Genomic DNA, 17596 nt, shown 5'->3' on the forward strand with positions numbered 1-17596 from the left:
GATTTCCTCTCTTAACTGCTGGCCAGAATCAGTTCATTCTCATTTTTAAATCAGTCACTGGCAAGGGGAGTGCACTTACCACAATTTGTCAGGATTCATTAGGACTACTTCTGAAGCTTGTAAGGTAGGAGCAGATACCTAATGAGAATCAGAGTTTTGTCAGGGAAATAAATAGGAGAGATGGATGCTGGGTGGGTCAATCACAGTCTTTCCCATGGGGGTAGATGCCTGACTTCATTTTATCCACAGGGGTGGCAGATGACTGGTTTATTTGCAGAATTTCACTTTAATTCCCTCTTTCTCAGCCTTACCTCATTTCTGTCTATTATCATCATTATTCTTGGCCTTTTTTCTTTTTTTCTTTCTCTCTTCTCCTCTCCTCTCCTCTCTCCTCTCCTCTCCTCCTCTCCTCTTTTCTTTTTCTTTTTCATTTTCTTTTGTTCTCCCCCTTTGCCTCTTAATGCTTCTCTAAGGTCTTTTGGGCAGGCCAGCTGCCTTTTTAGTTACCATTCCCTTCATGTGTATTCTAGGCCTGTGGCTTTCTCTGCTCAGTTTATTAGTCTAAGACACTTGTGATCATTTTCCACCTTCCAGAAATTTGTTGATATTATTAATTAACTAATTCATTTCCTTTGTTGGTTCTTATTCATTCCTTTACTATCACCTTTAGATTATTAGATTTAGAAATTTTTGTATTCACATGTATTCAGTATCAACAGTTACCACTTCATAGCCAGTTCTGTTTCATCTGTACTCCCATCCATTCGTGCATCTCCCCTCCCTCACCCCTACCATATTAGTTTGAAGCCTTTTACTTTCATTTTAATGTAGAAGGAGATCAAGTACATGCTCAGTTTGCCATCTTGAATCAGGTCTAGTAGAATGTTTTGAGAGTTAAGATGACTCAGAGTAAAGAAACATACAGCCTTGAACTTTGAATTGTGTTTTCTGAATTTAGTTTTAGAAAACTAAATTTTATATATTCCAACACTACACTTGAGCCAAATCAAAGATATAGCTTCTATATTATCATGACATCCTTAGGGAAGAAGGTAATCATATTAAGCATTACAATATATAGTATGTTAAATGCTAATGATCAAAATCATTGAATCCTTATTAGTCCTGGTCTTATTTAAAATTTGATATTTTAGCAGCCTTTTTCACCTTATTGCTGTTCATACTTTCCCCCCCTTTACTTCACAACCAAATCAACTCCAGATCAATGAATGAAATTAAAAATCTCCAGTACCTACCTCGGACCAGTGAACCCCGTGAAGTCCTCTTTGAAGACAGGACAAGAGCTCATGCCGACCATGTAGGTCAGGGGTTTGACTGGCAGAGTACGGCTGCTGTTGGGGTTTTGAAAGCTGTGCAGTTTGGTGAATGGTAAGTTAAGGGAACTCAACTGCAAGGTTGGTTAATGTTGTCTGAGAAAATGTGGACTCAATTTAAAGGTTGGGGACTAACTTTTTTAGAAATTGTGGTAAAATACACGTAACATTAAACTGAAAAATCTTAGTCATTTTAAGTGTACATTTCAGAGGTGTTAAGTATATTTACATTGTTGTGAAGCAGATTTAGAGAACTTTATCTTGCAGAACTGTAACTCTATACCCACTTAACAATAACTCCCTTTCTCCTCTCTCCCCAGCTCCTGGTAACCTTCATTGTACTTTCTGTTTCTGTGAATTTGACTACTTTAAATACTTCATATAAGTGGAATCATACAGTAGTTTTTTGTGACTGGCTTATTTTTGCTAGCATAATATCCTCAGGGTTCATCCATATTGTGTCATGTGTTACAATTTCCTTCCTTTTTAAGGCTGAATAGTATTCCATTATATGTATATGGTACATTAGCATTCATTCATCAGTGGACACTTGGGTTGCTTCCACCTTTTGGCTGCTGTGAACAAATATCTCTTCATGTCTCTGCTTTCAGTTTTTTGGGTATATACCCAGAAGTGGAATTGCTAGATCATTTGATAATTTTATTTTTAATTTTTGGAGGAACTGCTAATACTATTTTCCATAGTGGCTGCACCCCCCCCCCTTTTTAAAAGATTTTATTTATTTATTTGACAGACAGGAGAGAGGGAACACAAGCAGGGGGAGTGGGAGAGGGAGAAGCAGGCTTCCCGCTGAGCAGGGAGCCCAATGTGGGGCTCGATCCCAGGACCCTGGGATCATGACCTGAGCTGAAGGCAGACACTTAACAACTGAGCCACCCAGGCGCCCTGTTGCTTCACCCTTTTACATTCAATTGGAACCCAAAGCTCAGAGCATAGAATTTAGCTTATTTAAAAACTATTTTGTTTTTCATATTTATAACTTCAGGGCCTTCAATATTACTATAGAGTTTGATCTGACCTTATTTAGAAGTATAGTTCAGTCACAGCTCGACAGTATTTCAAGTACATCATTCAGCTTTTTTCTCCCCCCTCTCTACTTTGGAAACTGAAGGCGTGATATTTATGTGGCTGATATGTTTTCTCTCCACTTTGTTCCATCCTGATGATGACATTACAGGGTGGCCTGGAAATGGTGGCGCAGAGTGGTGAGAGGATGCAGATGCAAGTAGTTTAGAATGAAACTGTTTTTAGTCATTGTTATTTTGATTTTGTAACAACTAATCTAATTTTCATTTTTTTAAAAACAGCTTTATTGGTGTTTTATTTATTTTTAAGGTCTTGATTAAAAAACGTAAATGTACACTCTTGTTTGTAGGAGCTGTGGGTCTATTTCTAGGCTAGTAGTAGCATTTCTAGGAATAGGAGAAATGAAATTTGTCATCATTTTCCATTATGAGATGCATGTTTCTAAAATCTGATTTTGTTAATCTTAGGAGTGACCAACCTCGCATAACCAAAGATGTGATTTGTTTTCATGCTGAGGATTTTACTGATGTTGTACAGAGACTTCAGTTAGACCTTCATGAACCTCCGGTTTCCCAGGTAAACTCTTGCTTTTTTATTACCTTTCGAGTGAGATAATAGAAATAAGTGCCTGTTACCCATTTTATTTTGCATTTGCTCTTATAATTGGATACATGGGATGGTAAATTTAATTTTATTACTATTAAAAGCTGTGTGTGGAGGGTGTCAGAAAGTCATTAAAACAGAACTTCCCAAGCAGAATGCTTAAAATCGCTTTAATCTTTGGGCTGCCAGGTGGGCCCAGATGGTCAGAGGGTCTAGGCTGCTCAGTTCTGGCTGGAAGCAGTCTCAGCTGATAACCGCATTGCACTGTGTGTCCTCACATGCAAAAGGTTGAAAGACACAGGAGCAGATAAGTGTTGCCCTTCTGTGTGGCAAAGAATACATTATTGATACCTAGCTGCATTTTGAAACAGTTGTTTAAATGATTCCTTAGGCCATCCTGACTTTAACCTGTACTTTGTTCCTAGAGAGGTAGGAAAGTATGAGGACAAGTGTTTCCCAGGCATTACAGGAAATTTTAGAGAGTTGTCTATTATTTAGTATTGCTTGGCTTTAATTTGGCCCTACTGCAGTTTTCCTGTGTTAATTCTGATGTTTTATTTTACTAAATTTTTACATATTTTAAAGTGTCATGCAACTTTCTTTTCCCTGCAGTGTGTACAGTGGGTGGATGAAGCTAAACTAAACCAAATGAGGCGGGAAGGCATTCGTTACGCTAGAATTCAGCTGTGTGACAATGATATTTACTTCATCCCTAGAAATGTCATTCATCAGTTCAAAACAGTGTCAGCAGTGTGCAGCTTAGCTTGGCATATAAGGCTTAAACAGTACCACCCTGTTGTGGAAGCCACTCAAAACACAGAAAGCAGTTCTACCATGGACTGTGATTTAACTGGAAAGCAAGAATTAGAAGTTGACTCCCAGTGTGTGAGGGTAAAAACTGAATCTGAAGAAACATGCAGAGAGATGCAGCTTTTGCCAACTGCTTCATCGTCCTTCCCTTCATCGGAACTTAAACTACAGCAAGATCAGATGACTCAGCCTGTTCCAGTTTTAAAGGTGGAAAGTAGACTGGACTCTGACCAGCAACACAATCTACAGGAACATTCGAGCACTCCTGTGTGATATGTACATATTCAAACACATTTTTTAACTTTTTTAAATTTTGATGTGAAGTTATAGTTTTATAACTGGCTTAAGTTAAGTTTTATTGGAGAAATCTTGCCTATAATTCTATAAAGAGAAATGACATTCCACAAATGTCAAGCATATCTTTTTTACACAGATTATGCAAAGTTAAGAGTTGTATCTTATCCCGTTAGTACAGTATGTAATAGTGGGTCTGCTGCTACTTTCTGTTTTAAGGTGTGAGGTAACAATTCAATCTCTTCTCCAAATCAAACAGAATTCTCTGGAATAACAGATTCTTATTTGGTAAATTATTCACTTCCCTTAATTTTATCTTGCCTTGTCTCTTGCCATATTTGCTGTTTTATGATAGAAGATCAGATTTATGCTTTGGTACTTGTGTCTTTATGGCACGGATTCAGTTTCTACAGTAAAAATGGCAAAAGTTGCAGGAAAGAGTTCTTGCATCTTGTTCATGGGCAAGTAAGTTCCAACCGCAAAGAACAGGTAGTTTCTAAGGAAAATTCAGTGGCTCTCTGGTTTCTTAACAAAAGAGAAAGCACAGCACTTTCTGATCCAAACTGTCTTTTTTGTATCTGTTATTTAAAGCCCAGTGGATATTTCAATTAAAAATATCTAAAGATGAATAGTCCTTGGTCATTCATTATCCATGGTTCATTAATCTCTTCTAGAATACATGGTAACTATGGAAGATAATTGGGTAAAAGAGATAATGTTGACATGATACTCTATCATTCTGCTACCTAGCATCCTCACACTTTGTGTGGATACTTTTGCTTCCTAAATTGATCACGAGTATCAAATTTAGAGAATGATATCAGTCTTTCTGATGAGGCTGCCATATTTTGTGCATGAAACTTAGGAAAAACTGTTTTTGTCACTTGGCATCAACTTCTTTATGATAAAGATCTGTTGAGACACTTCAATTCACAGTTTTAACTGGTGAATACTTGGGTTTATTTACTATTATTCTGTGTTGCTATGGTCTAATAAAGAATATGGCACTAGACTTCATCCTAGAGTTTCAGGTAACCTACTGCTTAGTGCCTGAGTATTTAAATTTTTTTTTTTTTTCCCCAAACAGGCACAGTTCATATAGCTGGTGTAGTCTTAACTTTCTATTATTTTAGAATGTTAACATGATACACATTTCACTTTCTCTTAGTTAATAATACAATAGGCCTTTTGTTCATTAAAGGAAGAGTATTCCCCACACCTAAGACCAGATTCTTGTATCTACCTGGTTATTGTGCAATTTGGAGATTTTTTTTTCCTGGAGGGTGAGATTTGGAATATTTACAGTTAACATAGGCAAAAAAAAGATGCTGCTTTATTATGTTTGTCACCATGAAAACTTAGCTGCATCTTTTGAAATATCAAATATGAATTTTCTCTAAAATATTCTGAAATAGGCTAAATCTTATATAAATATTACTTTGTGCAATATTGTTGTGTAGTTAAATGCATATTAGCAAAGTATAGAGGTCACTGTGTAAACCGATAGAAAAGTAACCATCAGCAAATACTGCAGTGATTAGTTAGAATCTGTATTATTCCTTATATATATGTATATGTATGTATTCTCTGTTACAAAGGATGAAGACAAATAAGAGAAACATTTCAATGTAAACCATTTATGAATTGGAAGTGATGTTGGTTTTAGTTATCTTTGTAAATAAGGTAATTAGAATGGTATGAAAAGTAATGTGATTATTGCAGGGGTGTTTTAAAATCTTGGGTATAAATTCTAGGGTAAATTCTAGTTTATCAAGACTAGTTTTTAAAGGGACCTGCCTTTGAGGGTGTTTTTTCTTATTTTGGAGGGGGGGAGGTTAATCACAAAAGTATATGGATTGGGTTTTCTTGTTTTTGTTTTTCTGTCCAGAAGAATTTCATAGAGCTTTACTAGGCTGTGCAAAGTAGAATTCTTCTCAGGCAACATTTGCTTTTTAAAATAATCATGAAGAACAAGGTTGTTAAAGCAAAAACTTTTTTTATTTTTATTTTCTTGTCTTCCAAGATCCGATTTCCCCATCTCCCACTTGCCATCCAGCAGATGCCATCTGTCATCTAAGCTGGTCATTACTAATAAACAAGGAGACTGTCTCCTGACAGCCAGCACTGTGTATAATCACTCAGGAACCAGCGGATCTGCAAAGACCTACAATCAAAAGCAAATCCCCATTTTCCTTTTATAAAACATTTCTACCCTCACCTCCAATATAAACACATTAAAAGAGTATACAAATGTTTAAAATCATGTACTAATAAATTAATTGTATGTTAGAATTGCAATAGAATGGAGAGAGAAACATTTAGCTAGTAATGTATCTGGAAACTGAATGTCCTATGTGAGTATTAGATTTAATAGCATGCTTTAAAGACTGATGAATATAAAAGCTCAAGTTTTGAGTTTCCTTACTGCTTTCAAAGTTGTATCCTAGTTTAGTGATACAAATGATTGCAATTTTTCTAAATCTTGAAATTATTTGGTTTGGTGGAGTGAGGCATGGAGCAATCTGGCGTCTTCTGATTTGTAAAGTAGTGATGGCAGTGAAGTTGTATCTGAAATTTAAGCTGATCTTCCTTTTTGGTATATTATCTGTTGTGCCAACTCTTTGAGATTACTTGCAGAATGTGGCTGTAAGTTTGAGTATTTTGTGGAGCAGAGGGATATTTTAAAAATGTGCTTATGGAAAGGACCCAATAAATGAATATTCCTAACTTAGTAACTAGAATGATTTTATGGTATTCATAAATAAGGATAAAAGTCTTCCCCCTGCCCCAGAAGTCATTCTGTAATTACCAAGATATGCTAGGAGTAGGATTATGATTCAGAGGTATCCCAAATTCATAAAGCAATAATAATAAAAACCTACATATTAGTTTTCCCCTCCAAAGTTTTAACTCTTTAAAAATGAATTCCTAAGCTTAATTGTACTTTTAATTTGCTTATTCAGTACTTAGAATTTGTTTCACTGGTACTTTATTATTTTTAATTAAAAACTTGCAAGGTGCCCTTTCCCCTTGGAGACAGTTGGAATATCAGTTGACAGGTATTACAAGCTCTTGTAGGGGGAAAATGGAGCTTGTTTAATAAAATCCTTTACCAAACCTTAGGAAAAGAGGTCTTGCAACATCTTGCATCAGTCTTAATAGGCATAAAGTTCACACTTAATGCCTGGAGAAACTTTTGCTTATTGCCTTTCCCTCTATAAATAGTGTCTAGAATGAAAACTAATTTAGAAACGAGACTCCAAGATTCAAGAAAACCCTTAGTGAATATATTCTTGATCATTAATATTAGCCCATTATATTTTCATCTGTATTTGCCATTAAAGCTTATTTGCATTTATACCTTTAGGATAATTGAGTTTGTGTCTTTCTAATCTATTTTGTCATTGCTACAGGTTTAAAAAAAAAGAGCCTTTCACTAGTACATGGCAGAAATTCATATTTCTGCTAAGTTTTTTTTTTTTTAAACAAGTTGTAGCTGTATTTATTGGTCATGCAGTAAGTAGAGGAAATGTACAAGACAAATGTTTTTCTTTAGCACATAAGGGACCTATCCTCATCCTGAAAGTTTGTTGCTTTAAAAGCAAGTATCTCCATAAATATTATGGCCTTCCATTTTCTTCATAAATTTTTTATGATCCACTTGTGCATGTAGTTGAGACCACTGTCTCTTAATATAGCACTTTTCAATTCTCTAAAGAAATACTTATGTACTACTTCTATCACATGTTGTAAATTTTCATGTAATAGTGTTTTCTGTGACTAAACTCCATTTTGATTGGCAGCTAAGACTTTTTTTTTTTTTTCCTGTGGCTTTAATTTATCTAAGAGGTCTTTGCATATAGATGAAATGTATAATTTGCCTGGCGGACTATTTGCGTTGTGTGGCCTTAGTTTGTTTATTGACATTAACGAGTGTTTTAAAAAGGTTTTTAATGAATAGTCTTAAATCTAAATTTGTGTGAATAATAATCCTTTTAACACAGTGCTTTTTGTAGCTGTCTAAGTGTGTTAAATTGTTAAGCTATTTCTTTGTAAAATAGGACAATGGAATGCATAGAGGTTTTTTTTTTTCCCTGTAAAGTATTTTTTTAATAAACAAAAGTCTGATTTGTCCTTTACTTATGTTTCATGAGAAAATGAATAGTACATGTGAATTCTAGGTACCTGGAACCTGTTTTTAAAGTATTAATCCCCCACTTTCTATGTCCCCTGTCATTTTCTAATCTAGAAAATCTTGTGACTTTTCTTTCCTAAAGAAAGAAAAGGTCAGAGAAAGAAAGAAAAGGTCAGAGATAATGGGAAAATTCCATCATACGGAGATGCAACAGTTTTTGGGAAGAAGAAAAGCTACACTTGGCATTTGTGGCACTTGGGCCCTCTGATGCTTGTATCTACTTGAGAGGACAATCTTAAATTTTTAATCTGATGATGTCCATATTTTTCAAAGTACATGCAAGCAAGCAGTGTTAATGAAGATGGTGAATAGACATTTTGGATGTCATTGATGTATTAAGTGACACAATGCAATGGGGTTTTTCCCTCATGAATTTTCGTGTGAACTTTTCTTTGAGATACTTGCTAAGCCCTGATAGACCTTAGTTCTGATTAGGAAAAGAAAAGGACGGGAACTAATGTTCTCTGAGTAACTGCCACAGGCCAGGCACTTTCTAGGAGGGTATCTCATTTAATCTTCACAGCCCTTAGTATTTAGTAGGAAGATAATAAATACAGGTGAGAAAGCAGGCTTGTTAGGTTGAATAAATTGCCTAAGATCACACAGTTCTTTAATTGGGGCAGGGATTTGAATGCAGTTCTTGGTTCAAAGCCCATGCAGTGTTGTGGCAGCCTTAGAAAGGACTGAAAACTTCGTAAAAAGGGGCACCTGGAAGATGATTTGCTACTTCCTACTATTCCATAATGCAACTTAACCTGATTTCAATTCTAACATGAATTCCCCCCAAAGTCTCTGTGCGCTAAGCAATGAAGTAAAATGCTTGTAATTTAGGTCTTAAAGCAAATATTTAGATACACAATGACGACTTTTTCATTTGTCATTTATCCGTTTGGTTTTTCAAGTTGGCCATTTGTCCCGAAACCCAACAGAATTAAGGGGAAAAGCTGTCAGGAAGCAAAATCAGAAGTGTGCAATATAAAAATAAATCAGGCCTGGGTGAAATAATTTTTAGTTCTGTGCGAGTTACTTTTACTTTTTAGTGGCTTTTTCCTTGTCAGTAAAATGGGACTTCACCTTACCCCGGTTTAATAGTTAAGAAATGCTCTTAAAACTTAGAATCGCATTTCTTAGGCTTTCTGAAGTGGTAGCTGGTGTGACGATTATCTGTCACTAGCTTTGTCTGACTCAAATGGCTATATGCAAGCAAGGACACCGCTTCGAGTGGAGTGGGAATGGCCGTTAGAGGTCAGTGTTCCATTAATGGCCAAAAAAAACCCCCGTGCAGTATAGAGGAGGAAAGCAGCTTAAAACCTTACTAAGGTATTCTTAAATACTCGCTTTAGGGCGCAACCATTCTATTCTCCTGACCTCTGTCAGCCTGCTTGAATTCTTAACCTAGAAACAGTTCTTCCCGCCGCCACCTTCGATTTGCGAAAAGTGCCCTGGAACTGCCCCAAGCCGTCCCTCCTCTTCCCTTGGCGTCGAGCACCCAGAAAGCTTAAATCTCAGAGCTGTTGGGGGGCGGGAGAGGAAGCCAATCACTAAGCCGCAGCCCACCTCGCCCTTCGTCCCAGGACGGCGTAAATTCAGAACATCCGTTCATTCAGCCAAGACTGAGAACCTATGTGCCAGGCTCCTGCCAGGCCCCAGGCTCTGACCTCGCGGAGCCCACAGCCCTTTGGGGAAGACGGGTAGTAAATAATGAAGCACAAAGAAACCTGTAAAACAAAGAAAAGTATTACAAAGGATTGAACGGGGAGCTATAATAAGAACAGGACCGACCCCCTTTAGATCGATGGCTGGGAAAGTCATTTCTGCGGACGTGACCTGGAGGTTGATCTGCGGGAGCTGCCTTGGCCTTGACGCTCGAGGAGCTCCGAGGCCCTCCATCCCCGCGCCTGGCTGACGCTCGGCGGCCAGGCCCGGGCGGGGGCGGAGCCATCGGAGCAGCAAAACCCGGAAAGCGGAAGCCGCAGCGGGGCTGCAGCCTGGTGTGCGGCGCTGCCCTCGCCCAGCTCTCGGCCGGCTGAGTCACGGCCCGCCGGCCGGCCCGGCCTAGCAGGACGCACGCCCGCCGCCCCGCAGCCGCTGCCTCCCGCGCCGGGGGGGCCTTCGGCCTTCACCCGAACAGCGGGGCACTGAGCCTCTGGCCATTGCCGTAGCCACTGGCGGCTAGCGAAGACGTCCTTCAGTTTTTATCCCCTCCTTTCCCAGTTCATTCTTGGCTTCTCGGGGTGGGGAGCGGTCAGTCCGGTGACCCTGTAGGTCGGGCTTGGAGGGCGCCGGGTCTGCGGCAACAGACCGCTCCTCTGGGCGCTGGGCGGCCCGCTGCCTCCGAGGCCCGGGCGACCTCCGCGGTCTCCATGGTAACGGCCGCGCCGGCGTCTCGGCCTCGGGGGGAAGATGCGGCCTGCGGGGCCCGCTGTCTCGCCCCCGGCCTCATGGCGGGGCCGGGGCCACTGAGGAGGAAGGTCCCGGCCGCCGGACTGCGGGGCAGCGGGCACCAGGTGAGAGCGGGACGCCGGGGAGCGGAGGGGGGGGGGAAGCTCAACCTCCAGCCACCACCGCTTCCCCTCCGCTGCATCCCTGTAACACGCTCGCACCAAATATCGCAGAGAGGCTTCTCGGGGCGCCACTGCGCCAGAGGTTTTTGGTTTGCTTCTGTTTTTGTCTTTTTTTTCCTGGCAAAGAGCCGGAGAGAGACAGTCAGCAGCTCATGGAGAGGCTGAGAGAAGCGATTTTTGCGTTCTCCCCAAACTGGGGGAGTACCTTTCAACAACCGGACTCACCGACTGGTTTTCCTTCATTTTCAGTGAAATCCCATTCTCAGCCTGGAGACGCAGATGGCCTCAAATGAGAGAGATGCTATATCGTGGTACCAAAAGAAGGTAATACCAATCTTTTTTATTTGTAAAGCATAGTTCCTGCAAAAAGCTCCCGCAAAGACTATCCTGCTAGTTTTCCCTGAGCCTGGTAGTGCCAGGAATTCCTACATGGTGTCTCTCAACTTAGATGGAAAACCGATGCACAAGGTCATTAGGTCTTTTAAACTCAGCTCCAGGTCCCCGAATAAGATTTTCTAGTCCCCCCGCCTTCTTCAGGCTGCATCACACAATGCCACAGCAACGCTTTGAAAGTTTGCTTCTGATCAAACTGCTGTTGTTTTTTTTAGACCTGAAACTTTTATCTTCACAGCTCAGATTGGTACTGTCAACAATCTTACTGAGCTGCCCGTTACCTTTTATTCCTCTCTAGTTTTCCTACTGATGTTTTCCTTACGAAGTGGAAATATCTTGTAAGGTAATAATTTGAAATATTTTGGACATTGCTTTTTAGCTTACTTTTAGATCCAGCTACTTTAGAATTTTGAAGGAAACAGCCCTTGGAAATAATAATTCATTCTAACCTCTGAGAAGCATAATCATTTTCCAGGTATCATATTGATACTTAATAGTTTCATGACTTTTGTGAGATTTGACCTAAATAGAAGGATTTTCCTTTGCATTATTTAAATAGCCTGCTCCCTATTTCAGATTGGAGCATATGATCAGCAGATATGGGAAAAGTCAATCGAACAGACTCAGATTAAGGTAAATTGATTTCTTTGATTCTAGCTTTGTTTTACTGAATTAATGTGAAGAGTGGTTGTACTTTTTATAAAATCTGCACTTATCCACCAAGTATGGATATTCTTTATTCTTTGACGTTTATAAGGAAGACAACACTGCAAGCAGAATGACAAATGACAATTGACATTTGGCCTCAGTATCAGGGAAATAGAAAGGAGTGGTTGGTCTATGATGAATTAGAAAGCAAATGTCCCCTATAAAGGGGACTGTGGCTGCTTATGCTGGCAATGCAGCCCCAGGACTGCCAGAGCCTCAGAGTTTTCAAGAGAAGCTGGGAAGATGCATTTTTATGTGAAATATCCAGATTTTTTAGAGCGTCTTCCCTTTTCCCGCCTTTCCTCTCCTCCTCTCCCACCTCATTCTCCTCTTCTTTTTTCTTTCTTCTTTCTCCTTTTTCTCTTCCTGTGCAAGCCAAATCAAATCCATTTGTGGCCTGAATCACTTTTTCAATTACTGGTTTAGAGTATGGTTTTAAGTTCTCAGGTTCTTAAACTTTTTTCTACACTGCTTTTAGAACCGTGCAGATTCTTAGGGTAATTTCATGTTAACCAACCAAAAAGTGACATGGATTCAGAATGCCAGTTTATTAATTTATAATAGCAGAGGGGAGGGTTAAATAACCTAATGTTCCAAAGTCAGGGTTGGAACATTACTCAACATGTACTGGAGGAGATGGGATGGGAGGGTGGTGCAAATTAGTCATGGGAAGGTTGCTTGGTAGTCAAATGTAATCAGATAGTCTTGAGAGATGTGGAAAAGCCTAAAGGACCATCCCTGCCCCTAAAAGAATGTCTCTCTATATTGACTTTAATACCTAGATCAACAGATTCAGGGTCTCACTTCCTTGGAATGTGCTGAATAATGGCTGGCAGATTCTTGTTTTTGGACCTTGCTATTTTAAAGATTTGCTGCAGACCCTTTCTGAACACTTAAAAAAAAATGTATTACACCCACACATCCATATAATTTAATAGTTCTGTTTATCTCTAAGTCACATTGATTGGACTGGGATGTTTAAATCTCGGGTGAAATACATTTATCCAACACTTGTAGGGTGCATTCTTTTTATAGGCTAATCAACTAGCAAATTGTTGTAACTACATGGTACATGGCTAACTTTCACAATTTTGTACAGTCCTTGATTTTTCTATGCTAAAGACATGGGGTAGGATGAATAACACCCCAGATTTTATTTTGGAACTCTCTCAATCCTGTCCTGTTAGACATGGGGTAGGATGAATAACACCCCAGATTTTATTTTGGAACTCTCTCAATCCTGTCTCTGTTAGTTGCTGTAAAGTACTGATAGTAAGTAAGGTATAATGGAAAGAGCATAGAACTGGGAGTTAGATCTTCTTTTTGTGATCTCTAGCCTTGTGATCTTGAGCAGCACTGTAGTTTTCCTGGGTTTTGGTTTCCTTATCCTTAAAAAGACTTTATTTACTGCTATAAAATTGCCTTACCTACCTTCTTCCCCTGCCCAGCTAAAGATTTTCTCATCTCTTAATTCCATGCCATTTTATGCGTACCTTCCTTTTAGTATACCATATCAAAGTTACTTGTTAACCTGTGCATCTTCATAGGCCTCAAAGGTAGGAATTGTGTTTGGTAGAAATTGTGTTTGCATTACCTTCTTAGAACATCTTGATTCATACTAGGAACTCAGTGTCTGTTGCTGTGTTTAATTAACACCATCTATTATGTCTTTTTATTCATTGTTCCGTCATAAGGTAATCTACCTAATTATTCCTTAATGTATACTTTTAATTTAGCAGCAGTGGAAAGAATAAAAGACAACTCTAAAAATTTTGCTGAGCTGATGTACCAACATATTCTAGGTGCTAAGAATACAGTAAACAAGAGAGACTTGAATTTCACAGTCTAATGGTGGTGGGAGAAAAGCCAAGATATCTTTTTATTTTTTAATTTTTTTAATAGATTTTATTTATTTATTTGACAGAGAGAGACACAGCGAAAGAGGGAACACAAGCAGGGGGAGTGGGAGAGGGAGAAACAGACTCCCCGCTGAACAGGGAGCCCGATGCAGGGCTCGATCCCAGGATCCTGGGATCATGACCTGAGCCAAAGGCAGACGCTTAACGACTGAGCCACCCAGGCACCCCCCAAGATATCTTTTTAAATATGTTTAACTCTTAGACAAAAATTGACCAAAGTATAGGATACAAACTATTTAGTGCAGTTTAAAAATAGATTATACAAATATAAATATTTTTTAACAAAAAAGTAAAATTAAAAATAATGAGCAATATCAACATCAGATCACCATACAATAAAATTAGAAATTATGTAATAAAAATATAATTTGAGGCAAGAATATACAATGGGGAAAAGACCGTCTCTTCAGGGCTCAACATCACTCATCATCAAAACCACAATGAGATGTCACCTCATACCAGTCAGAATGGCTAAACTCAAAAACACAAGAAATAACAAGTACTGATGAGAATATGAAGGAAAAGGAAACCTTGTGCACTGTTGGTGGGAATGTAAATTGGTGCAGCCACTGTGGAAAACAGTAAGGAAGTTGCTCAAAAAATTAAAAATAGAATTACCATATGACCTAGTAATCTACTACTGGGTATTTACCTAAAGAAAACAAAAACACTACTTCAAAAAGATATTTGCACCCCTATGTTTATTGCAGCATCATTGACAATAGCCAAGATACAGAAGCAACCTAAGTGTCCATCAGTAGATGAATGGATAAAGAAGAAGTGGTGTGTGTATGTGTGTGTATATATATACACACACACACACACATATATATATAAAATGGAATATTACTCAGCCATAAAAAAGAATGAGATCTTGCCATATGCAACAACTTGGATGGGCCTAGAGGATATAATGTTAAGTGAAATGAGTCAGACAAAGACAAATACCATATGATTTCACTCATATGTGGAATTCATGAAACAAAAAAAAATGAATAAACAAAAAAGGAGACAGACAAAACAGACTCTTAAATACAGAGAACAAACTGGTGGTTGCCAGAAGGGAAGTGGATGTTGATGGATGGGTGAAATAGATCAAAGGGATTAAGAGGATACTTATTGTAATAAGTAACATGGAGAATTGTTGAATCATCATATTGTACACCTGAAACTGTATGTTAATTATACTTCAATAAATAATAAAACAAAAGGTTGTTACCACTGGAAAGAGAAAAATTTGCAAATGTGAGGACATGGGAATAAAAAATAGCAATTGCTTCAATTAAAAAATATAATTCAAAATTATAAAAGATGTAAACTTTAAAAATCTTAACTATGAGTATGAAAAGTGATGTGAACTCTTCCACAAATGTTTATTGAGCTACTGTGTTTAAGGATTTTGCTAGATGCTGAGCACAAGGGGAAAAGTACTTATAAACAGAAGTATAATACTTGTTTAAGAAAAGAACAAATAGCCCTATCTGTATCTGATTGGAGTATAAGGTATATAGGTGAGATGATAGGCCATATATCAGTTTGGAGCTGATTTGACTGCTTCACTAAGAACTTTTGATATTATTCTATAGAAAATGGAAACATTTTCATGGTTTTTGAATAGGGAGGCCACATGGTGTTTGTGTTTTTGAAGGATAGAAGGACAGACATTATAACAAAATCTATGGGATGTTTCTGAAGTAATACTTGATGAAATTATATCACTCTAAATGTCTATATGAACAAAAAATGTCTAGATTGACTAGGCAGAAAGAGTTACAATGATTCAAGTTAATAGATGAAGAATCTAGAGAAAGAAAATAATTCCAAGTAAAGAAGGGAAAGAAATACCAAAAATAAAACTAAAGCAATCATTATGTATTTTTCTTTTTTTTTTTTTTTAAGGTTTTATTTATTTGACAGAGAGAAAGACAGCCAGAGAGGGAACACAAGCAGGGGGCGTGGGAGAGGGAGAAGCAGGCTTCCCGCGGAGCAGAGAGCCTGATGCGGGGCTTGATCCCAGGACCCTGGGATCATGACCTGAGCCGAAGGCAGACGCTTAACTGACTGAGCCACCCAGGCGCCCCAATCATTATGTATTTTTCAATTGCCAAGTATTTGCTGAGCTCCTACCTACCACGTGTCAGGTAGTAGGCTAGGCACTAATGTCTACATAGTGATGAGCAAAAACACTCAATATTTTTCTTTTCATGGAGCTTAAAGTAAATTGGGAGAGAAACAATAATAAAAATCCTATTAATGAATAAAATTTATTTATTTTTACAAGAAGAAGAGCTTATTTACAAGCCATTACAGTTATAACAAGGGAAATGGACTTAGTCAAGGAGGTCAGAGAAGCCTTCCCTGAGGAACTGATACTTAAATGAGATCTGAAGGATGAATAGCAGTTAATTAAGTCAAGAACAAATACGCTAATCCTACACAAACTCTTTCAGAAAACAGAGGAGGAAGTACACCTCCCAACTCATTTTATGAGATCAGTATTATCCTGATTCCAAAGCCAGACAAAGACATCACAAGAAAAATCGTTGTGAACATAGGTGTGAAATCCTTGAGAAAATATTAGCAAACCAAATTCAACAACATATAAAATGGATTATCTACTGTGACCAAGTGGGGTTTATCCTAGGAATGCAATGTTGGTTTAGCATTTGAAAATAAATTAATGTAATATACCGTATTGATAGAATACAGGACAAAACTGCATGATCTTCTCATTAGAAACAAAAAAAGCATTTGACAGAATTTAATGCCCATTAACAATAAACTAGAAATAAAAAGTAATTTCCTCAATCTGTCAAAGGGTGTCTACAAAAAATCTATAGCTATAGGTTAGGATTTACTCCAGAATATCCCACTGAAAAATGAAAAGACAAGCCATAGACTGAGAGAAAATATTTTATATTTATATATTTTTTATATATTTAGAGTATTTGTATGTACAATATATAAAGAACTCCTGCAACCCAATAAGAAGACAAAAAACCCAATATAAAAATGGGCAAAATATTCAAATGGATATTTTACCAAAGAAGGTAAATGAATGGCTAATGGGCACGTGAAAATATGCTCAACATTGTTAGTCATTAGGGAAGTACAAATTAAAATCATAGTGAGATACTACCATACACCTGTTAGAATGGCTAAAATTCAAAAGACTGACCTTACCAAGTGTTGACAAGGACATGGAGGAATTAAAATGCTCTTACACTGCTGGTGGGAATGGAAAGTGGAAAATAGTTGGGTAGTTTCTTAAAAAATTAAATATGTACTTTCCATATACCCAGCATTTCTACTCCTAGGTATCTATCCAGAAGAAATAAAAACATATGAGCACATACAAATATTCATAGCAGTACTATTTGTAATAGCCAAAAACTGGAAAAAAAAGTCCAAATGTCTATCAGCTAGTGAGTGATAAACAAATATGCTATAACTATGCAATGGGATATGACTTAGCAATTAAAACTATTAATACATGCTACAAAATAGATGAACCTCAAAAATGTTATGTTACATGAAAGGGGCCAGACACAAAAGACTGTATATTGTGTAATTCAGTTTATATGAAATTTCTACAAAAGGCAGATATATAGAAATAGAAAGCAGATTAATGGCTGCCTGTGGCTGGGGAATAGGAATAGAGATTTACTGCCATTCTTGTTTTTGAGTTAATGGAAATGTTGTGAAACTTGAATATGATGATGGTTGCAC

General features: G+C 37.9%; 2 protein-coding genes and 1 long non-coding RNA gene across 9 annotated transcripts in view; 2 read left to right on the plus strand and 1 right to left on the minus strand.

Moving 5' to 3' along the window:
- Positions 1-8227, plus strand: part of RSBN1 (round spermatid basic protein 1) — a 46421-nt gene extending 38194 nt beyond the window's left edge. Inside the window, exons 5-8 of one of the 2 annotated variants that reach the window (XM_078072584.1) lie at positions 1222-1389; positions 2849-2957; positions 3597-4070; positions 6112-8227. In XM_078072584.1, coding sequence (XP_077928710.1) covers positions 1222-1389; positions 2849-2957; positions 3597-4067 — 748 coding nt within the window. In that variant the 3' untranslated portion in view covers positions 4068-4070; positions 6112-8227. Of the gene's footprint in view, positions 1-1221; positions 1390-2848; positions 2958-3596 lie in introns of both variants that reach the window. The other variant, XM_036088465.2, reaches the window with a different exon arrangement.
- On the minus strand, positions 6065-10267 carry LOC118533286 (uncharacterized). The gene is made up of 3 exons (XR_004916170.2): positions 10111-10267; positions 9841-10001; positions 6065-6252 (listed from the first exon to the last, which is right to left on the minus strand). It is a non-coding gene; the product is annotated as an uncharacterized LOC118533286 (long non-coding RNA).
- A 90-nt stretch (positions 10268-10357) lies between these two features.
- The window catches only part of PHTF1 (putative homeodomain transcription factor 1), a 44374-nt gene continuing 37135 nt past the window's right edge, over positions 10358-17596 (plus strand). For 2 of the 6 annotated variants that reach the window (XM_078072586.1, XM_078072589.1), the window contains exons 1-4: positions 10360-10790; positions 11097-11171; positions 11539-11583; positions 11817-11873. Coding sequence is in view for 1 of the 6 variants with exons in the window: in XM_036088467.2 (XP_035944360.2) it covers positions 11127-11171; positions 11817-11873 (102 nt within the window). In the remaining 5 variants the exon portion in view is untranslated. Of the gene's footprint in view, positions 10791-11093; positions 11172-11538; positions 11584-11619; positions 11716-11816; positions 11874-17596 lie in introns of those variants that run through there. The other 4 variants (XM_078072587.1, XM_078072590.1, XM_036088467.2 and 1 more) reach the window with 3 other exon arrangements.

The sequence above is a fragment of the Halichoerus grypus genome, chromosome 5 (genome assembly GCF_964656455.1).
Source record: "Halichoerus grypus chromosome 5, mHalGry1.hap1.1, whole genome shotgun sequence".
Classification (NCBI taxonomy): Eukaryota; Metazoa; Chordata; class Mammalia; order Carnivora; family Phocidae; genus Halichoerus; species Halichoerus grypus.